Raw genomic sequence first — 26,365 nt, forward strand, 5'->3', positions numbered from 1 at the left:
CCCCCCCCACACACACACACACCCCCTCTCACACTTACAAACATGTATTCCCCCCCCCCCCCACAGCATCTCACAAACACTTGATGTCCTGCTTCTCACCTCCTCTGGCTTCCCTGCCCCCACCACAATTAACTTCCCGTCCTCTAGTCCCACTAGGATGTGGCTGCACTCTTTGGTGACAGACACACTCCTCACAGGAACCTTCAAGGCCAGGGGTGTTACCGGAGCATCCAGGCTGTCAAACAGACAAGAGTTACAACAGAACAACCAAACTTTTAGATGTAAAGTTTTACATACATGCTGCAATTGATGTTTTTTACCTGCATAAGTCCCGTATGTGGAGGCTGCCCTGTGCGGTCCCCAGGATGACGTATTCAGACACCAGGTGAACAGCAGTCACCTGCTCCTCCATGGTGAAGGAGGACAGCAGACAGCCATTTACTGAGTAAACATGAATTGAGAACTTGCCCTGTAGGAATAAACAGATTTTTGGTATTGGCATCCAAGGAGTGTTAAAAAGAGCTATGACCTGGATAATTGAGACTTCACAGACATAAGCAGGTTGAGAAACTTGTTTGAAGGTGTCTTTCTGTCTGTGTTTAAATACTGTACCGTATGTTCTATGTACCTTTCTATTGGAGCACTCCTCCAGCGAGGTCTGTACCACAATGTGACCCTCCATGCCCACCTGGAGCTGAGAGATTTGGGCAGGTACACAGCTATCACCAGGAGGCCGCAGTGTTCGCAGGAACTGGCCTCGTCGGACAGTGTGCACTATCACAGTCCCATCCTGACACACAGTGAACAGCAGGTGAGGCTCAGTAAAGATGCAATCACACCCACACTTTTTTGTTTCTGTGATGTAAACTGTTTTTGCATTTTTGCATATGGACTCACAAATAGCTATTTTTTTGGAGTTTTTTGCAACATTTCATGCTGCAACTTTTGACAACAGAGAGAGTTGAAAAAGATCCTAATGGACATGTTCTATGTAGTAGTTCGCACAAATATTTGCATAAAATGAGAGTCAGACAAAACGGTGGTTGACCAGTGGTTAATTTTGTTACATTACACTTTATATATAAAAACAACCTGGCTGGTACAGATTACATTCTCACTTCTTATGAACCCTACAGTTTGCTTGGAGAACATCAAAATAGGATTTTCAAGCATATTGTGGTTATTTGGGTTGAACAGCATGTTTCACACCTGCTCAAACCTGCAGAGCTCAAGCAATAATATAGAGAGAAATCAAAATGAAGTCTTCTGACATAATAGGATTCTATAGAGCGGTAATGATTAGTCGATTAATCAATTAGTCTATCAACTGTTTTAATAATCCTTAATAAAAAAATGTTCCTTTTTTTATTTTTGATCTCTTGGTAAGGTAAAAACTGAGCTCTGGGAATTTGTGATGAAAGTTTTAGATAGATTTTAGATATTCCTACATTATTACCATGTTACGTATTGGGCATATTGTGTGAGATCTCTGACCTTTGACCCTGAGACAGCCATGTCCAGTTCAGTGCTGATGGCCACACAGGTGACCTCCTGGTCATGTCCACAGAGAACCTGCACAGGCCGAGGAGACAGCCCGCTGGAGAAGCCACCCTGAAGGATAGAAAATAGGAGAATTCATGTGTGAAGCCATAACTTTACTTACTACTATTACTTAGCGTATACTTATGCACACATGTACAAGCATGTGAGTGAGCCTAGATGAAGACAGAGAGATCTAAAGACGTTTACCTGCTGTACCACCTGCCACACTATACAGGATGTGTCCCTTGAACCAGAAATGAGGTAGATGCCACAGAGATCCAGAGCCAAGCAAGTAACAACATCTTTGTGGAACAAACAAAAATACAAATAAACTGTTTAGTTTAATTTATTTGACACATGTTCAAATACAGAAGTAAAGAAATGATACCAGCATATAAGACAAGGGATACGTCCAGGATTTATTTCCATCGCGGTCCCTGATGATCAGGTCGTCCTTGCCACGTTTAACATCGAAACAAAGTTAGAAATGACATTAGGGAGCTCACCAATGTGCCGGCAGATCCTGCCCACCAGCTTGCCCTTCCCCAGTTGGGTGACACGGAGACTGCAGTCCCAGTGTCCTCCGCTGAACAGCAGACGGCCGTCGTTGGAAACCACCAGCACCTGAGCACTGATCTCTACTCCGGGAGAGAAAGGCCCGATCAAGAAACGCTGCGTTCTGCACAACAGAACAGGGTTGGAAAGATCAAAGCAAGTTAGAAACAAATACGTGAAATTGAGCTGTGGCCTAAATGTGGAGGATATTTATAATCAGCACATTAAACTGTCATGACATCTGCAAATTACAACCTGTGTGAACAAATGGTTCTTATTCTGATTTATTTTGTGTTTATGTGATGCACACATAAGAGTAAAAAATACAATCCATCAGAAAAATCCAAAGAGTAATTTTACTGAGGAGCATGTTACTGCTCAGCTAATGATGGAATATTTCATAGTTCTTTCTCAGAAAAGAAAAACACACCAGGCAATGTTCAGCTGCACCATTAATGAAGACACAACACAGTGAGAACCTTATTGATAAGCCCATGTGCCTGGGACATTTCTAGGAGATTCTGGTAAACAGAGATTTTACAGACAGTCATTTTGGATTCCAGATGATTGAGTAAACTAAAAAACTTAAATAGGGGGTTATTTTCTGTTTTCTGAGGGCACTTACTTGGGATTAGTCATGGTGGGATCCTTAGTGAAGGTGAAGTAGTTAGCAATGTTTTTGTCGTATGGCAGCCAGCTGTGTGTCCCAATCAACCCATTTGAATTCACAGTGACCTGTAGCAGGAAAAATACAAAAATGTTGAACGTCATCTATGTAAGATGAATATTGTTGTTGAGTTTTATATGTGGCCCTTGTGAAAGTGCCCAACTGAACCTTACCAGCATGTCTGAGCCCTGGATGATGAAGGAGCGATTCTGGCTCTTTGGTACCACTGCCTGCACCAGAGGAAGGCCATCACTTACCACCTGAGGCAAACCAACACGTAAACACATCAACACATTTATTTATTTAGAGGAATAATGAGATCTTGACATGATTTAAAAGCATTTTAGAACCCACCTCCACAAAAGGCCGGAGCTTTTTGAGATGCTCAAAGATATTCGCTGGCACAGTGTCCACGCGGGACAGCCGCCTAGATGCGTTCTCAGCTGACATACGTGGAGGGTGAGGTTCCTGGTTGGAGACAGGACTGCTGCTTTTTAAACAGAACTTATAATAATCAAGGCTTTAAAAGTAGCTGTGAATTAGTCTGGGAGCTGTACCTTAAGGAGCTGACAGGGAGTCTGTCCAAAGTTGCTGATGATGCCTTCCAGGGCCTTACGCTCCGTTTCATTGGCAATTGCATCCAGATCTACTGCACCTGCAGAGGAGCCAAACAAGAAGCAAGCATGAGTCTCATGAAAGAACATAGAAAAACCTTGCTCATGCTTAAAAGCTGAATGGGTAATATGGAACACAAGGAGCAGAAGACAACAAAAATCTTTACAAGATGAGCAGGTTCCATCCATCACTAGTGAGAAAAAAAGTTTTCACTTTTGCCATACCCTCGTAAGTGCAGTAGTAGAAGACATTGAGGGCATCCACAGCCTCTTCGCCTCTCTGCTTGTAACCAAAGATCAGGTCAATCCACTCATGGAGGTGATTGGACACATGGTCACATTCCTAGAGTTTAAGACACAAGTTGGAGTCATTTTGAAGAGTTGTCTTAATACAATATGTCAGTAAACAAGTGCCCCAATTGACATGCTTAGAGTTTAAGACTTTAAGGCTGTTTGTGTATACTCACCAGGGCTTTTCTGTGTTTCCTGATGAAATCTTCTCTTGATGTGGCCCAGGGAGGCAGCAGAACATCTGTCACTGGTTCCTGAGAAATCTGCAAATGTCCCAGGTCGAAGCCTACAACAATCATGCAGCAGTGACGCATAAGGTTCTTTTATTAAAGAAATATTTGCAAATTAACAATGTACCAACATCTCACAACAAAGTAAAGCAGATCAATCTGCTCTTAAAACTTTCAAAAGGTACAGTCTTCCTCACCGTTCATGTTCTGCAGGAATTCTGGAAAGTAAAAGAACTCCGGGATGAGCTCTTTGACGTCAGCTGGACTCTCCATGCGAGCCTGCCAGGCTGCTGCCACAGAGTGGAACTGTCTGTCTGCACAGTCAAACCTAAACAACAACATGTACCAATATGAGACCACAAAATACCAGGAAACATCATGAAGTATCACGCACTAGTCAGCGTTCCCACCTGCCACTCTGCAGCTGGATATGCAGAGTTGTGAATGGCTCCATGCGGATCATGTAGTGCATGACTCCTGCTGCATTAGAGTAGTGTGTGCCATAGTGGAATTTGTCGATGGTGCCTGTTGGGTCCTCAAAGCTCTCATACCTAGTGACAAACAAAAAATGCATTCATTGGTTTTGCACGTTTCAGCCCATTATCTTTTATTATCAGCATTATGCCATTGTCAGGTGGTAATGCTGAGAGTAAAACCTAATTCTTGTTGCACCATTCAAGTGCTTGTGGCAGACATCTAAGAACTAACAGTTGGCTACTGATCTGCATCCAAAAATCACATTGTTATATAACCACTTACTTTTCCCTGACATTCTTTGCATGGCGGGGGTTGACCACACCGATGGGTTTGGACAAGTCTCTGAAAACTGACGGGTCCTCCAGATCCAGACTGGGAGATTTGTAGTCGCACAAGATCCAGGGGAACTGAAGAGAAACAAAAAACAGAACTCTAACATGATGCCTCCTCACACCTTAAGTGTGTGGTCTTGTAATGAACGGATCATGAATATAAGTAGTACACACTGACATGGGAGATGGAGTGTACTTACCACAGGGTACTGTGACAGGTCGTTGTAAGTGCGTCCAGAGATGGTGTTCAGTTGCATCAAATACTCAAAATTGGAGATTTCTCTGCACACCCATTTCTATTCAACACATTACCATACAATTGGTCCAACACAATAAGCACAGATCACAATAACTAAGCTTCATAGAGAGAACTGAGTTAAAGGAATACCTGTGTAAGCCCCGATGCCTTCAGCAGCTCTTGTGGGGAGCGAGAGCCAAAGTAAAACAGGTTGGGAGGCCGCAGCCCCAGGATTCTAGAGTACACTTTGTTTCGTACCTGGAAGGGCAGACATAAAGAATTTAAGCCACCCTGTCATTTCAAAAACATCTAGTCCAAGTACAGTGGTAAAGTTTTGAACTGAGCAACACCTTCTTTCTGAAGTTGATGAAGTAATGAGCCTGGTCAATAAAGAAGAGCTCCAGTGCAGATCGGCGCAAGTTGTAACGCCTCAAATGGACTTCTCTGAGCTGAGACAGAGGTCTCTTGAAATCAAACCCGATTCCTGAAGACACAGATATTGTTCACTTTTGTAAGGACCTTTTGAAGAACAGTGAAAAAAAAAGTTAGGAATGCTGATTACCTTCTTCTGTCTCTTCTTTCTCACTGCTGCCATCATAGAAGTAAAGATGGTGTGTGGTAACCTCCAGACGACCTGGAACAACCGCCACGATGGTGATGAGCTCACAGTCTTCAGAAAGAACCAGCTTTTCTTTCTGGCTCTCGTCTTCTCCTTCCACCCTGACGGCGTAACAAAAAGTTAAAATTATTACATTTTCTGCACTATTCACACTCACTGTTACAAAATATTTAAGGCATGTTTGGTGAAATTTTGTGTTTCAAAACTGGTGTGCCCAGTCCATGACTTTTCTTCTATGTGCTAGATAGTTTTCAGGGAGAACTCAGACAAGCTGTAAGCTGTAGACACTGGCACAAAAGTTATGTGGATTGGAAACTCACTTGTCATCCAAAAAGACGACATCCTCTTCTCCTAACTGATCATCCTCCATGTCGCTTACTTTTGCTTCTTTTGCAACAGCCAATGGGAGGGGTTCAGAGCTACGAGGGCTGTCAGCTCCTTAAGATCACAAAAACAACATCTTTAGTGCTCCGTTACTGTGTACTGCTTACATGACAAAAGTTGATATGTTCAGTGCAGTGACATACCCATGTTGTCCCTCTGAGCACTGGCATCACCGTGAGGATCATAGTTGTAGTTGGGCACAAGTTTGAGGCGCATCTTTGAATAGGTCTCTGCACTGGACAATTTCCATTTCACCTCTGGTTGAACTCTGTCAAAATAAGGCAAATTCAGTACATTTTGAGCAGCAAGGCACAGCGAAACGACAGTATAGTTACAGATACAGGTTTGTATTTGCTATTTTGTCAATCAAATTAGAGAAAAACTGTTGATACAATTTCCTCTCATTTTCTCTCAATTACTGATTAAAAAGTCAGAGGTTGTCATACCTTTTGGCCCATGCTCCTCTCTCACTGGTCAGAAGCCTGCGGAGAGCTCTCCAGTGCTGCCACACCACCCCCTGCTGGCTGGAGATCTGCTTCTGCCAACTGAGGTACCTGTTGTTCTCGCTTCTGACTCGCTTCAGGTAAGGGTCCACGATCAATTCCTGCTTTCACACAGACAGTCAGGTTAACATTGTCATAAATATATCAACTCGCTAAAAATGCAATGTTTGCAGCAAGAAGCCTGAAAGTTTTATAACCTGAAACTTAGACTTGCTGTCGGATCTGTCTTGGTCCCGTCTCAAGACTGTACTCATCAGGTCATCGAAGCAGGAATTCCAGAAATTGGACATGATGTCATGGCTCCTCCCAAATGTGTCCAGCTTATACTGCTCCATGGTAGGCTGAACCTAGAGGCAGATTTTCAAATAAAGGTCACACACATCTACAAAAATGTCAAGGATGACTCAACAAAGTAAAGAAACCTAGATGCAAAGACCAGGAGTCTAGATGCCTGAGTGATATCAGATTACTCACAAACCAACAGAGCAAATATATAAATCACCAATAAAATCACTCCAAGTCAAATTATGGTTTATGGAAAACTTGGAAGTCTAAGTGTATCATTCAAGTTATAGTTTTTTTGTAATTATACAAACTATAATTTGAATGATAACCTTATTTAAACTATAATTTATGTGGTTGTTAATTATTTTTAATATGTAAAGGGAACATTACATTACAGTTTTTAAAAGAAGAACACTGTATGTTGGATACATAAAACAGGACGATTGTCATTCTACAAATGCGAAACAGGAATAGAAACACACTTCCCCATTTCTTGAACAGTTTTCCTTTATTTATTTATTGTATTAGAGGCGATATTTTTATAACTACTGCACTGTTTAAACTCATCTGCTGTGTTTTTCTGTCCTCTTACGTAGCCTTACCATTTCATGCCAAAAACATGAAGTTCTGTAAAAATACTTAAACTTATAGAAGTACCCTATACATTCATTTAAAACAAATACACAGGCTAACAGCATACACACTTAGACATACGTGCTTGAGAAATCAGCCTGGGCCAAGTTTCTAAACTGTCCTGGCAGCCAAAGTTATGCCATACTGGTTAATGTATTGTGGGATCTGTATACAAAAGTAATCTAAACAAAACAGATTTATGAGCATGCACTGTCACACAGGGTAATGATAAATGTGTGAAAGTGGTTACTGTGTCTGGCATCCGTTCATAAAATATCTCAGCTTCAAGTTTGAGCATAAACTGATCTCTGCTTAAAATACATTAACAGTCAGCTAGAAAACACTTGGGAGTTTAAGGTTGTTTTCTCTTCTTTCTGAACTTGTGATAGCATTTCATAAATTTGGATTAGATTTCTCAGCCACCCACCAGGAGGTAACTGGTCAGACAAGAAGGCAACATTGCAAATATCCTGAGTGTACACTAATGTGACAAAGAACAGACCAGGCACTATCTGAGAGTGGATTGCTCATTATACTTGCTCAGTCATACCCAAGACTGGAGAAGCTCTCCAGACTCCCTAAACAAAAGATAAATTGCATCCATTTTTAAAAGCACAGTGTCAGCCAAAACACTAACCTGCTGCTGGTAAAACCTCTGCCACTCCACTGTGTGACAATAAGCCTTTAGGTCTTGGGCGAAGGTGGTGCTGCCATTGGTAACGGGCATGTTGGGTAGTAGGTTTTGGAGGGTGAAGGGGTCAGCATGCTGGTCGAGCAGCGTACGCACAATGGGCACCAGTTGAGGGAAAGTCTCAGCATGTTCACAGATTGTGTCGTCCATGACACCTCCTGGCCACAGGGGGTCGCCCAGCTGCCCCAGCAGGAAGCACACTTCCTCCCAGCTCAGACACAGGACCGTCTGGAGAAGGCTATGGAGCTTCAAATAGGCCATCTCACACACCTGAAGAGGGGTAAGAAAAAATCACTTGCTATTTTTTTTAACTGAGAGCCTATCCATGCAGTTCACAATCATGTAGCCTATATTTGGTGTTTTACTTCCAGTCCTCACTAGGGTCTACGTTCTGCGTGAGAGAAAGTCTTTGTTGAGGAAGACTTAATAAGTGGTGGAAGAACTATGCAGATCCTTTACTTAGGTAAAAGTATCAAAACCACATTGTAAAAATACTCAAAATTATACCTAAGTAAAGGTTTAGAGCTATTATCAGCAACATGTGCTGTTACATTATTATATTATAGAATTGTTAACAGTGATGCATTATTCTAAGAGCATAATTTTATGTATTTTGTCAAGGTAGAAAAAAATGTTTATATGTTGGGTAATCTATAATAGAGCCCAACCAATAAATCAGCGTGGCAATTATAAGCCGATATGCTAATTTCAGATACATTTATATTGGTGTTTATAACAGTTGATAAAGGACAATTAAAAAAAGAAACGGACAGATGGAAGACAATCATGCATAGGAGATGACTATAGCTGACTTTTGCCGACTTGATACGTGAGCTGCAGGCGACTTCAGGTGCAGGGGAAAAATACAGCGCCGTCATGTCAGACACATTCTACCTGCGTGAGCTTATTGTGAGCTGAGATCTTTGTGCAGCAGTAGTCGGCGCCTGCAGCCGCCTTGCTCCCGCGTGGTTTTAATGTCATGTGACATTGTTGACATTTTGCAGCACCAGCGAAGGTCGGGCACAATTTCTAACCAGCATGCCTTATTTTAAGTCCAGCATGTTTCACATTAAGTCAGCGCTGCGCAGCGCCGCATGAAGTCGAACGCACCTCATGTTATGAGTGTTGTTGTTGCATAGTTTGTCCACCAGAGGGCACTGTGCAAATCCCCTGTTAGCAACAGTGTTCGGAACACCATAAATCCACCACTAAACACAGCAATCAGCTGCACTTTGTTCAAAGTACTATTATAACATTATAACAATAAAAAAAATTAAACTGCATTATCATGTTGTCTTGGTGAGGTCTCATAACTACACATAACAAATGTTAGGGATAATATATGTTTCTGAAGAGAAGGGGCAAAAAAAAAGAATGTCGGTTAATATATCGGAATATCAGATTTCAAAATCCTCAAATATATAAGTATAGGTCTAAAAAATCTCTAATCTACAACATGGCATCATATTTTATAAACTGATCCCAAAGTAACATGATAACTACGCCTGTCAGATAAATGTAGTGGTAAGTGTGTTATGTAAGTGTGTTAAGTGTTATGTGTAGTATAAAGTAGCATAAATCTGAAATTCGAGTATCTCATATTTGTCCTTAATTCTATTCCAGCCATTCATCCATTATCTTCCGCTTATACGGAACACATTCCATCACTGGAATTAATTTAGCTCTGATAATTTATTCTAATTTGTATATTCACTCAACTTAAGAAGCACCACACTTGTTTTATTTCCAAGAGACCCACAGCTGTGATGTGAGGATGCAATTAAGTTAATTTATTTCAAACCAGACATTGTTGAAAAACAAATAGCTTAAGGGGGAGTTGTACTACTCTGGAGATGAACACAATCAGCAGTATGTGATGGAAAGCCTTATGGTCAGTTCATTTTTCACCGCTTGCTCTATCCCACATTCCTACTGTAAGAGCAGCTGCAGCGGCAGTCATAACTCTGACAGGAGCTGCCCTTTCATACAGAACACTCCCTTAGAGGAATGACTGCAATGTCTTTGAAAAGACACTCATAGAAGGCCTGGTATTTCTAAACTGGCTTTATCTGAGCACGCTTATCAAGTTAAATAAATACTGTTAACCACTTTAAATGTAATATATTGTAGGTGTTTGGGTAGTGAAAGACATGTAGGTAGCGAGAAATATTTGACATTTATGGTTGGTGTACATGACTGGGTGATGAACCAGACAAGTTGTGGGTGCAAGCTGACCGGCGAGTGCTGCTGTTGGATGTATCCAGTGATGATACGCAGGCCAATCTGGGCCATTTCCTTGAGTTCAGTGTTCCCGGGGCTTCCAGGGGTGCTATGCCAGGCTTTCAACCTGTCCAGCAGGTTCACCACCCCCTCAAAGATCTGCAATACAACAACAACTGTCAACAAAGGACTCAACAAAAAAGGTTAGACCTGTTTCCACACCTTCCAGCATCTTAAGGCCGTTCAGAACATTAAATACAGCTTAACCTGCATTTAAAAAGGTGATTAAGATGGTACTTCCACCTAACCATGACTCTCCACCCTCCAATAAGACATTAGGAACATTTCCCATTTAACATAGTAACTGACAACAACCACACCCAGCTGCTCAGAGTGTCATGACGTGTCTCTGACGTCTTTAATATCAACCAAATGCACTTATCTGATGTAAAAGAATTACATAATTACATCCTGACAATATAGTCCGACATTCAAAGAGTTACTGTGTATCACAGTCATTTTATTTTTATTATCTTAATAAGGCTTTAACATTAAATAATACTGGATTGACAGAAACAATACTATAGTCAAATGAAACCATTAATTAGAAGACAACACCCTTGACTGTTCTATACACAGAAACTGTTCTGCTGCATTGCTTTTTAGCAGAAGAAAACTTGATGTGGAATCTGTGAACTGAGCATTTGTAATTTATCAGAAATTTAAATCCCACTGGTGTTGAGTATTTATAGAAAGGAAACATGCGACCTGCCTTGCACTGGTATGCGGATTACTGCTTCCGTCTTTCTTATGTAAGCTATTCTCAAGGCCTAAAGATTACAAAAGACACACAGCGTGGTGATCCACTACCTTATCCAGACCCAACAAACTAAATTAAAGCAATAGTTCAAGATTTTTTGAAATACACGTATTTACTTCAGATAATAAAGAAAATTATACCACTCTCATGTCTGTAGGGTAAATATAAGGCTACAACCACCAGCCAGTTAGATTAGCTTAGTATAAAAACTGGAAATAGGCGGAAACATCTAGCCTGCTCTGTCCGAAGGTAAGAAAACCAGCCTACCAGCACTCTTAAGCTCACTTAGTAGCATGTTATATCTCATTTGTTTAGTCCATTAAAAAAATGTGTAATAGTGTAAAAATGATGAGTTGTAGCTAAGTGGCTGCTGGCTGTAGCATCATCATACACCATCATGAGTTTAAATAACAATTTTTGCATGTTCTATTTTAGTCCATTAACACTGGAACAAATAAAGATGCATACATATTTTATACTAAATAATAATGGAAAAAAGTTAAATGTGGTATCTTATGTGTGGGCTACATCTTGGAAGGTGTTATTAAGTCCATACTGCTGTTAGTTTTGGTTTGGTCTTCTTATATAGTTGTAAAATACAATATATCAGTCTTTGTCACTAAAGATAAAATTATAAAGCCCTGGGCACATTTCCTTTGTTGTCCCAGGTGTTTTCACAGTCAACCAACCTTTATCACAATGAAGAGAGCCGTTTGTTGGTCATTTACGCAAAGCCCAAACAGAACAGTCAGTGTTACATTAGGTGGGATATGTGATATACCTTTTCACTCCACAGCGCGTGGTTGTCTGTACCCTCAGCAAACAGGAAGTCCTGCAGCAGCCTGAGGAGCCGAACCAGACTGGGACAGAAAGGCAGAGACACTCCCTGGGCGTCTCTCAGGTCAGACAGAGACGACTCCAGCATCATCTCCAACAGACTGGCACACAGAGTGGCAAACAGACTTTGAACCCATTACCCCAGTATGACATGAAAACATTTCTGGATATTTAGACAAAAGGTGACAAAGCTCAAGCTGTGGTTCAATTTGTTTTTCCATTGCGAGGCCATTTCACTGCCAGTTCAATGTGTTTGTTCTCTTGAGGGGAAATACATTTGAAATCTTCATCACTGACCTGCGTTTGATGTCATCTGGAGGGCGGACTAGTTGGCAGGAGGAGCCCAGTTTGGTGAGAACAGAAAAGACCTGCCCTCTTTCTCTCCACACCACATCCTCTGCCCCCTCCACCCCGCTGCGGGTCCACAGTACGGAGAAGACGATGTTGGTTAGCAAGTTGCACAGCTCCTCCTCAGGTGTCTGCTATAACACAAACAACACTCAGTCCCTACGCATTATAGAAAAGCTCTAAAACTATAAACTGTAAAAAAAAATTGCAAATAATAGAGACCCAAATCAGGGTTTAGCTTGATACATCAGTAAGCTCAGAGTTGAGGAAGCAGCCAGACCTGTGGATTGGACGTGTTGGAGATTGTATCTCCAGTAGGAGGGTCTGTCCCATAGCTGGTATCATCCAGCACATTCGACAAACTGGAGCTCTTCCTGGGTCTGAGCGGTGGGAAGGGTTTGCCGTGCTCTAGAGGAGATGGCGTGTTTGTCAGACTACCTGCAGGAGTATGTGGGCCATCTCCCCCTAGCTCCAAATCAAAGGGTGATGTACCAAAGGGGGAGAGGGGCTGGTAGTCTCTCCCCTCCTCACCGGGGTTAGGTGAGGCGATATCAACCGCATTGGAGATGCAGGATGAGTGGCTCCCCCGGTCCACTGAATCAAATGACTTAAAATGGAGGGAGCCAATGAAGTTTTTATGCGGGCCTCCACCTCCACTTGGAGGTGACTGGGATAAATCAGAGAATCCCTCAGATATGTCACGCTGACCACCTTCAACCTCCTCATCATCCTCGATGTCCTGCGAGGTGCGGTAGCTCAGGAAAATGTCAGTGTGTGCGTCCTCAATGACCAGAGCCTGGTCCTTTTGCAGCGGTGGCCGGTAGTTTGGTTCAAAGGAGTTGTGGGTGCTGGAGTCTGCGATGCTGGCGGCGTGGGATTCGTAGGACTCTTTCACATACAGCTTTGTGAGAACATCCTGCCAGCCCGGCTGCTTAGCGAGTTGCTTCACATAATCCTCATTGGAGTAGATCAGATGAAATAGCTGTGGTAATATCAGAGAGAACAGAGAGCTAATTTCCATTACTGAGATGATAAACACGCTTAGGATGAAACTAAAACACTCAAAAGTTGACTTAGTAGTTTTAGCAGAGTATAAATTATGTGAGTTGACTGACCTTGCGACAGACATCCAAGCGGACAGTGAGCTCAGCTCGATGGGACAGACAGACCACAGCCAGGAGGTCTCTGAAGTTTGGGGTGGCATCTGTGACACAGCAGCAAATTTCATTTAATTTGTAAGTCCTTGGGAACCTTTGTTTTTTTTTTAATCAGTTTTCTGCTATAGATATTGGGAAAATCCCATATTTCAAATTGTTGTTTTGTACCTTGAATTTAGACTTTTGCTTATATACTGTTACAGAAAAATACTTTAGATTTGAAAACAAATTTTAACATTTATAAAAGGTCTCTCTTATCATCCAATTCATGGTAACTAGACCCGAGGCACAAAGCTGTTTCAGCATTACCTGTAGCAAGGACCTGCTCATACAGACATCGCACAGTGGTCATGGTCACTGGAATGTTATCAAGGAAACACACTAAGCCAAGATAGCCGAAATCCTTCAGCTTAATGCGCTGCTTGTTGCGCTCAGACACTCGTTCGCTTTTGAGGATTTTGTATAAAACCTGTAACAACAAAAAGGAAATTGTTTTTTTCTTCTGTTTCACAATGCATCACATGGGAGTTTGCACTAAAAGGCAAACATCAGTAAAGCAATATGCTGTATGTTAAGTCGGTTATTCTCACCCTGAAGACTCTCTCTCTGGCCTCATCTCCAAACCTCGGAGTGAGCAGCAAGCAGTACAGCTGCTCCACACCCCACTCCAGCAGCACAGCCTGCACCTGCTCACGAGGGGGGCTGCTCCTCAAGAGTTCATACAGCACATCCATGGCCCTCACCGCCTGATAGAGAGAGAAGAGAATCATGAGGGAAGAAATGAAGGAGGAGGATAAAGTACTAATATATATGGATTAGGGAGGGTAACGTTTTAAGTGGTCACAAGATAAGTTTGAAATGTTGAAAAACATGAGAATAAAAAAAGGAAGCGTGGAGGATCAGGGAAAGTTCATTTGGGGATTGAAAGTGAAATATTACGCTGAAAAGGTCAAATGATAACAAAATGAAACTCTGTAAAGTTACGCAGATAAAACAAACCTGCTGCTCCTCCTCCACAGTCAGAATGTAGGCGAGGACACTATGAAGCTCTTCTGGCGTATACGACTTGAGAAAGTCTTTCAGCAAGGTGAACAGAGAGGTTTGAATCATCTGCTTTTCTTCAGACAGAGCGCTGCCATCTTTCTCCACACTGTGACCATAGATATTAGAAAAGAAATAAACAAATCATCTTCTTATGAACAGATAAGATTGTGGTTTATAACAGACAAAAACAAGTATAAAGATGTTTACGCTAAATTTTAAACCATTCATATGCAGTTTTAATTAAATATTGTTGTGTCTTGATTTGAAACCATATTGTGGAGATCTAAGGTTCACCTGTAGTACGTGCGAATGGTATCCAAAATATACTGGACCCCATATTTCCTCTTCATGCGCTGCTTGCTGCCTTTGTTTATCACAGACGACAGGTATTGCACATGGGCTTTGGAAGAAAAAGAACACTTTTGTCATCTCCCTTGAGTTTGACATTTAGAAATGTCAAATCAATATGCAAGATTGTACCGACAAAGTGCATTAATTTACAAAACAGGGTACTGAAGTGCAGCTTCAGGCAGAGATTCACTTTTAATCCTTGCAACAGACTGAACTTAAAACATTAATGTATTCTATTTCTGCTCAGCGCTGCTTTTAGTCAGCATAAACATATAAAAGGAATACGACACAAACAGCTTCGGCAGACATGAAAAGGTTCACAGGTGCATTACTTGACAACATGAGGGCTGCTTATGCCTTACCCTGACAAACGGCAAAATGGCTTTTAGTCCAGATGCGGAAATCAAAGACCAGGTGCTGATAGAGTTGCTGTAGAAGTGAGGTGTTCCCCTCATTGAAAACCTGCTCCAGTAGCAGCTGACATGCGATTAAAACGTTCATGTCTATCATATTTCCAGGAACCTGCAGTAGAGGAAGCACAGAGGAGGGGTGCTTGTATTAAAGTATGTTTCCAATAATTGTGATCCATCTATGTACAAGAGGTTGTGTAGCATCTGTTTTTTTAGTAACACTTAAAGGTGGATGAAATGTTGAGTGCATGTACAGTACAAGTGCTTGTGTTCAGTATACACTGTATGTGTGTCTTTGCTACTGCCAAAACTGGCAACCCCATGTGATTATTAGGACACAGTTTCCTTACAGGATGCTACGCCTTAACGTCATTTATTTCAACATATCCTGCCAGACAAAAAGCATGTCTGTGCTGCACCAACGGGACACCTGATTGGCTGTGACCATCAAAGATTTACATCTATTAACACTGTGTGTGAATCTGAAGAAAGCATTTCTACTATAGATGCCACATTGAATTAAGTCTACTGAACTATTAGAGGGCTCAGCACTGACCCTTGCTTCAGAAGAATTTGGCATCAAAAATCAGAAACTGTGTTGTCCATCACAAAGCATGGGATGTTCGTCTTTGACATGGCTCAGCGTTACATCCAGTGTAACTGTGTACCTACTGTATATACAGCTTTGTCCTTAATTAAGAACATGAGAGACAACGCTGCATCACAACTTACTGTGGCTTCCAAGTTATGTGATGTGCATTTTTGATTTTGTTTTAATCTACATATAATTTTCCTAGATTGCAACGCAACATTTCAAGCAACAGATTTTATAGCTGATATCCTTTGTTCTCAGAGACACTACACATAAATGGCAAACTCTGCATAAGTCCACCCACACAAGCATGTGATACTGTCATTCTGAAAGAACCACTGCTGTTTCAACAACACCATACCCATTCATTAGCTACACAGCAATTACACAGCAGCAATACAATGGAAAAGGTCAAGTATTGACTTTCAGATGTTAATCAGTTCTTCTTGCAAATAGTTCCCACTTGCTGGGGCAAAGTGACATGCGGGGGACTTACTTTGCTGAGCATGGCTCCTATGATGCTCGGCCCATGGCAGTGCAGCAGGCTCTCCTGATTGACAGGGTGATGACGAATCAGGTTTTTCACCATCAGCAGGAAGGCAGCAATGCTGTTTCTCTCTAGCCTTCCCTCTGAGAGAGAAAAAAAACATCTTTTTTTGATTTCCTGTTACTGTTACCCACAGCCTTTTTTATGCATTACAAAGCACTTTATTGATATTATATCTCATGGTGAGTCATTAGTTAGGGTATATGTCCCAGACTGTTTGTTCCATCTATCTAATTTTGTTCATGTTAGAATGTATGCAGGCTAAGGTGAACGCGGCCACCGCAACTGTTATGACTCAGTATGCCAATGCGGTGTGTGAAATTGAACCTATGAAATTGAACCTATAAGCATTGATTTCAAAATCTTTGCCATGTTTGCATGTTGTATAGTATGTGCCTCTTGTCTGACTGTCTAGCCCTTGCTGTTTGTCCTGGCATTGTGCACTGCATGTAGCCTCTGACTCACTGCTATTTAAAATGTCTCCTGAGTCTGAACTGCACTGGAAATTATATTTAGCTTGTAGGACTTTGCATAGGGTTACTAATGAACAAAAAGAACCAGGGACAGTAAGCCCTCAAAATGCAGAAGAAAATGTAACCATGAAAAATAAAGGTTATTTAGCAAAATTACAAAAGCAATTCTGCCACCACACCAATACATTGAAGGTGAATGGTATTTCATGCTCACAGTACTGAAAAACTACATTTAAAAATGGCAACAGCAACATTACTTTACAGAAACAATGTCCCTGTAATTTAGGTGAACCGGCACTTTCATAAAGACACTGCATCACTGCACCTAACAGGAAAGGAGGAAAGAAATTATAACATCTGACGTAAACACGACCTGACCTGCGGACTTGTTCAGTGGCAGGAGCATGGCAGCGTGGCCTCTGGAAGAGGTGAGCTCTGGTCCCAGCAAGTCTGAGGTCTCCTGACTGCCGTTGGAAACTGGCTCGGCCTCACATATCTGCTCAAGCAAGGGCAGCAAAACCCCTATACCTCCCACCACATTTACAACATCCTGCAGAAAAAAACCCCAAACATCAATATGCACAATACTTTTGTAAGAATTAACAAAGTGGGCCTGCTGTAAGTTGAAGCAGCAAAAAAGGAAAACCAAGATAATGACAAATAGAAAAACACCCTATTTAAATCAAGTTTTGAACCAGTCAGCAACAGTACAGTACATTTATAGTATAGTATGAATGTCGTAAGAAGATAACATAGAGACACGCCCCGACCGATATTTCACTTCTCACTTTGGCCAGAAATGTCTCATATCTAACCTTGATGTCCCAGTTCACTACCCTGTGTCCTGTAAGCCTGCCATCATATTGGTGATTGGGCGACAGATCCAGACATATCTGGCTCTTGAAGGCCTAAAGAAAACATACACACATGTAAATAAGAATATAATCCTGGTATTGTTTATAATTTACATGCATGCTAACTTAACCAGTGTAATAAAATTTGCAAGTATTCCTGAGTTCCAGTGGGTCACCTGCGGAGTGTAGTAGAGCAGAAGTCTGCTGTTTAGATCAGATAACTCTCCATCCGCTTTGAATAAGGACACGTGATTAGGGCCTGTTATGGAGAGCAGAAACCAATGTAGGTCATAAAATATGTAAACATTACTTGGTGTACATGAAAAAAAAAATACTTGCAGGAGTATGTGTTCAACTTTTCGGGCACTGTGATTTCTTTACCACTGGTTTCCTGTACATTTGATTGCTGAATGCTAAAAAAATAACATTTGCATTGTAGCAGAGCGTGAGCTACCTGCCGCATGCAGAGCTTTGGTTTGTGTCTGCTGTAGTGCCTCGTGGCAGATGAAGGCGGTGCCCAGGAGCCCATCCAGAGACGTGGGTGTTCCCCACTCTGTGTCCTGCAGTCCTGCTGGGATGGTGTGCACTGGGGAGTCTCCCAAAGACCCCCAGCGGCCTCCTGCAAATGAGGCTGGGAAGGACTGGGAACGGATGAGGGAGGGGCCATGGGCAGGGAAGGCAAACTCAGAAGATAGGTTCAAGGACGAGGACATGGGCAGGTTGGGGGAGGTGGTAGTGGTGGTGGTCCGGTGGCCTGCAGAGCCGATGCAGCAGGAGGTAAAAGGCTTCAGGATTCAGGTTCAGGTGGGGGAGAAACAGAGGAAGTTAGACTGATAGAGAGGAACTACTCACTAATATTATAACTGCTATAATGTCCATAGCCAGGAATCATTAGATACCCGATTCAGTTACCTCACTGAAAGATGGAAAGCGAAGCTGAGCAGTTTTACGCAGCTCCCCATCGATGTAGATGGTGACCAGGTTCTGACCAAATGGACGACGGCCCGGGATGTGAACTATAGCCACTGAATGCTGTGATGAGGATGATATTAAAGGAAACACACATTTCTACTGGTGTCAACACTAGAAAATGCTCATATTGTGCTTGAAGAGGGAAAAAAATTACATTTTTTGAATTTGAGAAACTGGAGCAAAACAGTATAACAGCTTTCACAGCTTCAATTCAACCATAGTTTATACAATATTTGTTCTTCAAGGCCACATGCATTGCCGCTTAGAAAAATTATGTGTGATTTTCTCCTTGATCGAATCTATTTTTATTCGGGACAGGCTAAATGAGGACAAATGTTGGCCAAAATCCTGCTAGCTGTCCACACTCACCCAGCATGAGTCAGCTAGTGGGTGCTCAGGCAGGGCGACAGCCATATAGTCTTTCTTAGTACAAACAGCCACCACCAGCACACCCTCCATGGTGAAGAAGGCTTCCAGCCCAGTTCCACTTGCTGTGAAGAAACTTACAAAAGAAAACAACTTCTGTCAAAAATTGTACAATGCAGCCATTCATAGAAAAGCTTGCATTTCAATGTCAACTTTCATTCCTTTACCTGTAGAGTTGTTTCCTGCGTGGTCCTTTTCCCATGTCATGTTGAGTGCCTGTGCCAGAGTTGGCGGGAGGTTTACGGTTGTTGGAGAACTCCATGTTAAGGCAGAACCAGGCGTGAAAGGCAAACCCGCTGCCTGGCCAGCGTTGGACTGTGGGTACCATAATACCTGCCATGGGGGGCGTAAGATCAAAGTACTGCAAGGCACTACCCTGGCCTTCTCTGGCTGCCATGGCTGAGAGCACTCGGATGATGCGAGTACAGTAGGGGTGTACCCTCCCCACCACTGCGCCATTGTCCTGATCCACCCTGAGCAGTCTGAGCAGGCTCTTCAGCTCCTCTGGTCTCAGACACAGGGAGCCTAGGTCCTGCAGGAGGCCCAGCAGGGCGTCTGCACACTGCCTGTCAAGATTCTGAGGCTGTGAGAGCACCTGCAACAGAGCCCCCACCATGCCTGCCTCCACAGCTACGGTGCGACAGGACAAGGAGCCACCACATACGGTAGCCAGCCACTGTGCCACCAGTAGCTGATGATCCCTCTGACCCGACAGGTCAGGCAGCCACTGCAGAAGCAGCAGCAAAGGCTGGTCGTTACTAATGCCAAGGTGATGGGCATGGGCATGCTCACCTTCCACTGCCTGTGACAGAGAGGGACAAAAACAGTAAAGACAGTGACTGAAGATACGATAACTTCAGGTTAACTAGCAACACAATTTCAATAGGATCAAGGTCATCAGTAAGAGCAAATTGACTTTTACTGTCTCTGCACTCAGTGGGGATATTGAGGAAATGTGTGTTTCACCATGTTCATCAGCTCCTGCAGCAGCCTTTTGGTGGGTTGACCTTGACTCTTTAGCACATCAAATAGCTGGGAGTAACCAATCCTCTCCTTGAAAACCTCCTGAGGGGGAAGGAGACAGAAATAGGCTGGAGAAGGCTGGTCCACAGGGGATAACTAGTTGGCACACTTCCATCCATTGGAAAGGAATACAATGAGATTTCTTAAATGAATGGAAAACAGCTTTCATCATCAGCCTTTTTTTGCTGGCATTATAGGTATCATAGTATAATATGCTTCTTAATACATGTACAGAAGTATGAACACAAAAGGACTTACCTTAGCAGAGGGGGAGTTACTCATTATAGCTGTGAGGACACCTAAGGCATGAACTGTAATACTGTCTGATCCTCTCTCCAAAACCTACATCAAAATAGGGATGTACAGTAGATAGTGGCATTGCAGAACAAAAAATGTGCATTATCATGAGTTGACACCATAAGCCCAAAAAAGGTGAATATTTCAAATGCAAAATTAATGAATGAGGGATAATTCTTCTGATTATCTGTAAAGTGCAAGAGGAAGTTCAGTGCATTTCTTTTTTTCCCCCCACACCAAGACTTTTGGAGCAAATTGGGTCAACATAGGTGAACTGCTGTACCAGTCATTAAACAATCGCCTCTTTGTTTATTACTGATAGGTCCCAGCATGCAAAAACCAAAGCCAGTCACCAAAAAAAAGACTGAGCCAATCACCAACTATTGCTGGAAACAAGTTAACATCAAATCTCAGGACATGAGCCAGGTCTTTCATACAAGCACAACCAGTCATGCGACAGAACAGTCAAAATACACGGTAAAAGAAGGAAAGACATGCACCGAAAAAAAACGACCATTTCATGCACTACGAAAAACACAGCATGCTTTACTGGCCCAGTATTTTCAACAGGGAATTCAGCCTGCAATTATGAGTGTAATATAAATCAACACTCACACAAGCAAAGATTAATCCTCCAGTTTATAATCTGAATCTTAACTTTTATTGCCAGCTTGTTCTTTAATGTATTTCAAATAAAATTCAAGTAGAAACAGGACAAAATAATAGTAAATCACTGTGAGCAACTTGCATTCCAGACAGACAGATATGACAGATTAAAAGGGAACTCCAGACAATTATCACATATAGCTGCACTACCTGCTTGATTCACAAATGAGTGTAAGCCAGACTTCCTGTCTAAAGCTTCCTGTTTAAATAGCTTAGAGAAGTTAACAAGTAGATAGAAGGCTGAGTTTCCTGCTGATAGACCAATAATAACACCAAGTGGGGGAAAGTACCTGGTCCACTTCGACCTCTGAGAGTAAACATGTAGTGAGGTCACACATAGCCTCACGCTCCGGTTTACGCCTGTTGCTCTGAAAGAGCTACAGGACACACATAAACACACACACACACACACACACACACACACACACACACACACACACACACACTTTAAAAAGAAGTAATCTGTAATGGAGACAGGTTTGATGCTGGTATCTCTACAGCAAAATGTGTTGTAGCTGTATGGGTAAAACATATGGTGGAAAACATTTCTGTGGTATTTCCAATATAGAGATAGATAAAAAAAACAAACAAACAAAAAAAGAGGTTACACAGCAGATGTGGCTTTCAGGCAAATAAAAGAGGAAATGGACATGATATAAACAAAAAAGGTGACAGACAGACAGGCACGGCAACTGACAGAAGGAGAGATATAAAGAGCTGACATAGCAGACAGACACATTTTAGACTGACAGAGGTCTGACCTTGCTGTTCTGAATGAGCCTGAGGATGTGTTCAAAGCAGTTGTTGTTGAGGAACACTGCTTGCAGTACTGGTCTGTCAGAACACTGCAGGATCTCAGGAACAGCAGCTAAAATTGACAACAAGAAGCATGTTGACGATCCATTATTTGGCCTCCATATTGAGAGAGGTTAAAAAAAGGACTGTGTTCTACTCAGCTAGATTTGAGACCTAGTGGACGTGCTCTTACTTAGCATTTGGCTCTGGAGGGAGATCAGGCTGTCTTCCCAGCTCTGCCTGTCTTGCTGCTCACTGCTAAGCGGGCGATTCCAATTGAGGAGCTGGAAGAAGCTCTCCAGTATCCTCCTTAACTCCACCTGCCGCTCTGCAGGGCTGCTGGAGTGCAGGAGATGGATCATCGCAGTCAGACACTGCAAGGTCAGACGTGGGAGCCCCGTTCCCTTGGGTTCACAGGAGGTCCGGCAGCACCACGCTCGCAGAACAGAGAACAGGTCCTCAACAGAGTGAGGGGTGATGGAGAGAAGGCCATTCTTCTGGGGAAAAAATATAGACAAAGTGAATGTAATCAGTTTTAATGTATACTTATAGTGTTTCAGAGACTGCTGATGAAGAGGACTGATATGGTAGCAGACCTTTCCTCCGCTGATGACAGCACCCTGGAGATGAACCAATCTGAGTGTGAGGAGCTCTGGGATCTGCTCGCTTCCCCGCAGACTTTCTGTGAACATGTATTCAAGCCAAGAAACAATGAAATGCAAGAGGAGCTATCACTTAAGCACAATAGAGAAAACTATAAAACAGTGCTGTAAAAAATAGCATGCAAATGAAATGTGCATTCTCTAGTTGTTTCTTTCCTTTTTGGATAACCCATGCTGGGATTGATTCCAGAACCCTGCCACTATGAACAGGATAAGTCAGTATATAAAATGAAATTAAATAATAAAAAATGTCAAATACTGATGGTAAAATGGGTAAGTAAAAAATTCCCCTGTAATGCCACCTCTGTCGTTCAGAGTTACGTCAATAAGAAAAGACTGAGCCTTGCTAATTGGCTAGGTATTGCACAATTAGCTCTTAACGTTTCCAATTAAAAGCATGCTATTACAGAATAATCCTCCTAAAATTTGGACATACTGAAACTTGCCCAGGCAAAGATTTCCCATATGGCTAATAGATTAGTGCTCGCTGATGAAGTGGGCTTCTATACTTAGAAATGCTTGGACTTGATAATTAGATGCTGAATAATTACTTTTTTTGTCCGAAACCTAAACTTTTTAAGTACAGGAAACAATACAAGAATGATTCATTGGGATATTTGAAGAAAACAAAAGGTCACTGTTTTTCATGTCAAAGATGACAGATCTAAGCTGCGTTTGGGCAGCGGCAGGAACAGTTTGATTCTTGTGATATGTGTGAGTTCTGACAGAGATCAGAGTGGTAAAGCAGACGAACGGGAGTATCTCACCGTGGAAGAGAGCAGGCAGCTCCTCTGGTAAGGCCAGTGGGGAGAACTTGTACTTGTTCCTCTCCAGCAAGCTCACCTCCTCCCTGCAACACACAAAGCCTCAAGTCAACGCACTGACTCAGATCACGCCTAGTCAGTCTGCGACTGCCACTAATACTGCTGGCACTAATGAGGCTTGACTTCAAGGCTTAGAAGCAACATGACAGTTACAAGATGTTAAATGCATTAAATAGTCTTTCGGCCTTTGTGTGGCAAAATTCCACCACCCACACATTCACACAGGCAATCACCAGGGTGAAGCAGCACACACTCACCCTGCTAGGCGTCTCCTCCATGTCTGATATGGGTCAAACAGACTCTCACACAGCACGAGTCCATACTGCACAACCAGTTGCAGAGATGACTGCTCCCCTTGTCCCGTCTTTAGCTGATGAACAAGTACAAAATAAAAGTTTAGACACACATTCATCTGTAAGTAATCCTCAGCACAGATACACCCGTTTTTTGACGTTCTTTTAGCATGCAATAAATTTAACAGTACAATTAATAAAACATCAACTACACACCCACTTCTCTTTTCACTGTAAACTCGTTCTGTTACCTCTGTGTGAGGACGTCACATATATACAGTATGCGGAACACATTTTGTATTGGTTTACAGTCTAGTGTCCTTAAACCTGTGTCTCCCCATTGCGTCAGATCGTCTAACATCTTTCAATCATTTACTTTCATAAGCGTACCTGCCTGTTCTTTGTGTTTCCCAGTTTTGGGATACCCTCTGTCTGTTTTTGGATTACTGTTCGATTTACTGCATTTTGGTTTATTCAGACTTGATTCCTCCCTGCTCTCCTGTTTGTTTCCTTGCATGCCTGCTTCATAATTGGTGTAAGTTTGTTTACCTTGTTTTGAGTTCAATTAAATGACGTTTAACTGAGCCCCTCTGCCTGGGAGTCTACGTTTGGGTCCCTTTTTACCCTTTTGCCATGTTTTAGAGCACCTGACACCAATACCGATCATAAATCACTTAAATGTGTGTCCTGTTTGAGCTGCACTGTATAATGGCTTTACCTGTTCCAAACAGAAACTCAAAAGCTTGATGGTTTCGAGAATAAAATCAGGGGTCTTGTCTGAGTCGATGTTCTCCATATTCCTAGAAGAAGAGAGAAACACGTGCAATTGAGTGTTAAGAAAATCTGTTTGATGCTTACCCTAACTTGTTAACAATGGACACAAATACATTGAATGCACTGAATGTAAGGGACAACTTCTTGACACTGTGTTGCACCCACTTTGCACAATCTGCATTGCAGTTTCTGAAAACGTTGAAAGCTGTAATCAACCTGGAATTTCCTGGTTCCCTTTATCACTACTACCTGTTTTGTTATTGGTATAGATTGTATAGATTGGTATAGATATAGATTATATTACTACAAATAGTAAAAGCACAATTTAGGGAAGAAATGTTATATTAGCAGAATAACATAATTGCCTGCTGCTTATTACCATGGTTACAACACCACAATGTAATAAGCACAACAGTTCCAATATGTAACATGTTTACAGCTGATGATGAAGTGTATACACAACAAGCTGGGCCATCACCTGCAGACAATGATAAAGAACTTGATGAGGAGCAGGGGGTGTGGGGTGCTGCTGTTGTGCTCTGCGGGGCCGGAGAGGTGCACCGCACTTTGCCATAGCTGGGTGCTGAGAAACACCAGGACCTCCCGTGGGAGCAAGGGAACCTCCGAGCTGCACTCCTCCAGCCTGGGAGATGGGAGGGGAAGTTGGGATGAGATGTGTGAAGAGAGGGGAGGTAGTGGCAAAGAAGCAAAGGGCATCGTAATTAGTGCTTCCATCATACATAACATAATCATGCCAAAATGGTCTCTTTGCAAAAAGTCAAAGTTCATCCTACTTTGCGGAACACAGCTTCTGGCTATGTAGTTTGTGTACAATAAATTAGTGCTGCTACTCACCTCCGAGGCTCCAGTGACTGCACATCAATGAGCCTCTCAAAGGATGCCACAAATGCCTCCAGCCACTGCTGCAGATAGCTTACGTCTTTCTGCAGCATGGAAGAAAGAACACGTGAGGAAATACAGTCGCCTTCGCGCCTCCAAAACATGGCAGTGACTAAACCATATGACCTGTTTTTGTAACAGGATGTTGCAAAGAGATGTCACTCACAGGATGAGCCAATTCTTTCCTTTTTACAAAACAGGTCAGTTAAAAGAAACAAAACCAACATGTTCATTTCTTTTAAGTCCTTTTCAGTCATAAGTTCCAAACAATCAGTAAACTCAGTATTCAGCAGTTAACGTACAATAACAACATTTCACTGTGAGCACAAGACACTCCTGCATTGCTGTGTCCTTATAATATAAGAAGGTTTCGATTGTACAAGGATGTTTACATACAACAGCCATTATCTTTAATCAGCCTCTGCAGTGCAACATATCCTGCCACTCTTCCCTCCTCACATCAGTCTCTTATCCTCACATAGACCAAATAACACAAATGAACACAGGTCACTAGAGAAAATAGTCAACATTAAAATGAATTGTTTTGATCTTTTTAAAATATACATTCATTTTCTATGAAGCCAAATGATCATTAACAAGTTCTGATGATTTGTGCTACTCGTGGGGACTTGATGTTCTAAAATCAAATTACAAAACACAGGACATCTAGAAATGCTCCTTGATGTACTGTGTGATGGAACAATCTAAACATTTTGATTAGCGGACTGTGCGAGTAGCCACCGTTGCAGATTTTTTTAAGGCAGCTTAAGTAGAGCAGGCAGTGTGAGGGAAGACATGAGTGCTTTCAGACTGACTAACTGACTCACTGCACACAAATAACATACAGTACTGTAAACAGCACATGGTATAACAATCACTCAGGTACTTCCCCTTAGCCAGCAAGAAAATGTGTGCTGCTGTTGATGTAGCTGACTTTAAAAGTTGCACCATGACAAAACCTTCAAGTACAGAGCTACAACATATAAACTGTAAACATGTTCGAGGTCATTGCTTGTAAT

General features: G+C 42.2%; 1 protein-coding gene across 4 annotated transcripts in view; it reads right to left on the reverse strand.

Annotated features, from left to right (window-relative positions):
* Positions 1–26,365, reverse strand: part of nbeal2 (neurobeachin-like 2) — a 35,506-nt gene that overhangs the window by 3,141 nt on the left and 6,000 nt on the right. For 2 of the 4 annotated variants that reach the window (XM_046044255.1, XM_046044257.1), the window contains exons 2-54: positions 25,302–25,390; positions 24,925–25,089; positions 24,391–24,472; positions 23,637–23,749; positions 23,323–23,405; positions 22,490–22,575; positions 22,087–22,390; positions 21,860–21,966; positions 21,389–21,475; positions 20,394–20,477; positions 20,079–20,177; positions 19,280–19,914; positions 19,056–19,188; positions 18,627–18,746; positions 18,169–18,499; positions 17,891–17,973; positions 17,676–17,768; positions 17,239–17,410; positions 16,337–16,470; positions 15,201–15,360; positions 14,782–14,887; positions 14,443–14,593; positions 14,034–14,189; positions 13,753–13,912; positions 13,402–13,490; positions 12,567–13,268; positions 12,236–12,420; positions 11,883–12,039; positions 10,297–10,440; positions 8,008–8,331; positions 6,650–6,799; positions 6,396–6,553; positions 6,093–6,217; positions 5,886–6,003; positions 5,509–5,666; positions 5,297–5,430; positions 5,097–5,204; positions 4,909–5,004; positions 4,659–4,783; positions 4,310–4,450; positions 4,097–4,227; positions 3,846–3,955; positions 3,604–3,721; positions 3,322–3,419; positions 3,119–3,232; positions 2,938–3,024; positions 2,723–2,832; positions 2,049–2,221; positions 1,750–1,844; positions 1,495–1,611; positions 629–790; positions 321–469; positions 100–235 (exon numbers count right to left, since the gene is read on the reverse strand). In XM_046044255.1, coding sequence (XP_045900211.1) covers positions 100–235; positions 321–469; positions 629–790; positions 1,495–1,611; positions 1,750–1,844; positions 2,049–2,221; positions 2,723–2,832; positions 2,938–3,024; positions 3,119–3,232; positions 3,322–3,419; positions 3,604–3,721; positions 3,846–3,955; positions 4,097–4,227; positions 4,310–4,450; positions 4,659–4,783; positions 4,909–5,004; positions 5,097–5,204; positions 5,297–5,430; positions 5,509–5,666; positions 5,886–6,003; positions 6,093–6,217; positions 6,396–6,553; positions 6,650–6,799; positions 8,008–8,331; positions 10,297–10,440; positions 11,883–12,039; positions 12,236–12,420; positions 12,567–13,268; positions 13,402–13,490; positions 13,753–13,912; positions 14,034–14,189; positions 14,443–14,593; positions 14,782–14,887; positions 15,201–15,360; positions 16,337–16,470; positions 17,239–17,410; positions 17,676–17,768; positions 17,891–17,973; positions 18,169–18,499; positions 18,627–18,746; positions 19,056–19,188; positions 19,280–19,914; positions 20,079–20,177; positions 20,394–20,477; positions 21,389–21,475; positions 21,860–21,966; positions 22,087–22,390; positions 22,490–22,575; positions 23,323–23,405; positions 23,637–23,749; positions 24,391–24,472; positions 24,925–25,089; positions 25,302–25,390 — 8,247 coding nt within the window. The remainder of the gene's footprint in view (positions 1–99; positions 236–320; positions 470–628; positions 791–1,494; positions 1,612–1,749; positions 1,845–2,048; positions 2,222–2,722; positions 2,833–2,937; positions 3,025–3,118; positions 3,233–3,321; positions 3,420–3,603; positions 3,722–3,845; positions 3,956–4,096; positions 4,228–4,309; positions 4,451–4,658; positions 4,784–4,908; positions 5,005–5,096; positions 5,205–5,296; positions 5,431–5,508; positions 5,667–5,885; positions 6,004–6,092; positions 6,218–6,395; positions 6,554–6,649; positions 6,800–8,007; positions 8,332–10,296; positions 10,441–11,882; positions 12,040–12,235; positions 12,421–12,566; positions 13,269–13,401; positions 13,491–13,752; positions 13,913–14,033; positions 14,190–14,442; positions 14,594–14,781; positions 14,888–15,200; positions 15,361–16,336; positions 16,471–17,238; positions 17,411–17,675; positions 17,769–17,890; positions 17,974–18,168; positions 18,500–18,626; positions 18,747–19,055; positions 19,189–19,279; positions 19,915–20,078; positions 20,178–20,393; positions 20,478–21,388; positions 21,476–21,859; positions 21,967–22,086; positions 22,391–22,489; positions 22,576–23,322; positions 23,406–23,636; positions 23,750–24,390; positions 24,473–24,924; positions 25,090–25,301; positions 25,391–26,365) is intronic. The other 2 variants (XM_046044256.1, XM_046044259.1) reach the window with 2 other exon arrangements.

Source organism: Micropterus dolomieu, linkage group LG03 (genome assembly GCF_021292245.1).
Source record: "Micropterus dolomieu isolate WLL.071019.BEF.003 ecotype Adirondacks linkage group LG03, ASM2129224v1, whole genome shotgun sequence".
Lineage (NCBI taxonomy): Eukaryota > Metazoa > Chordata > Actinopteri > Centrarchiformes > Centrarchidae > Micropterus > Micropterus dolomieu.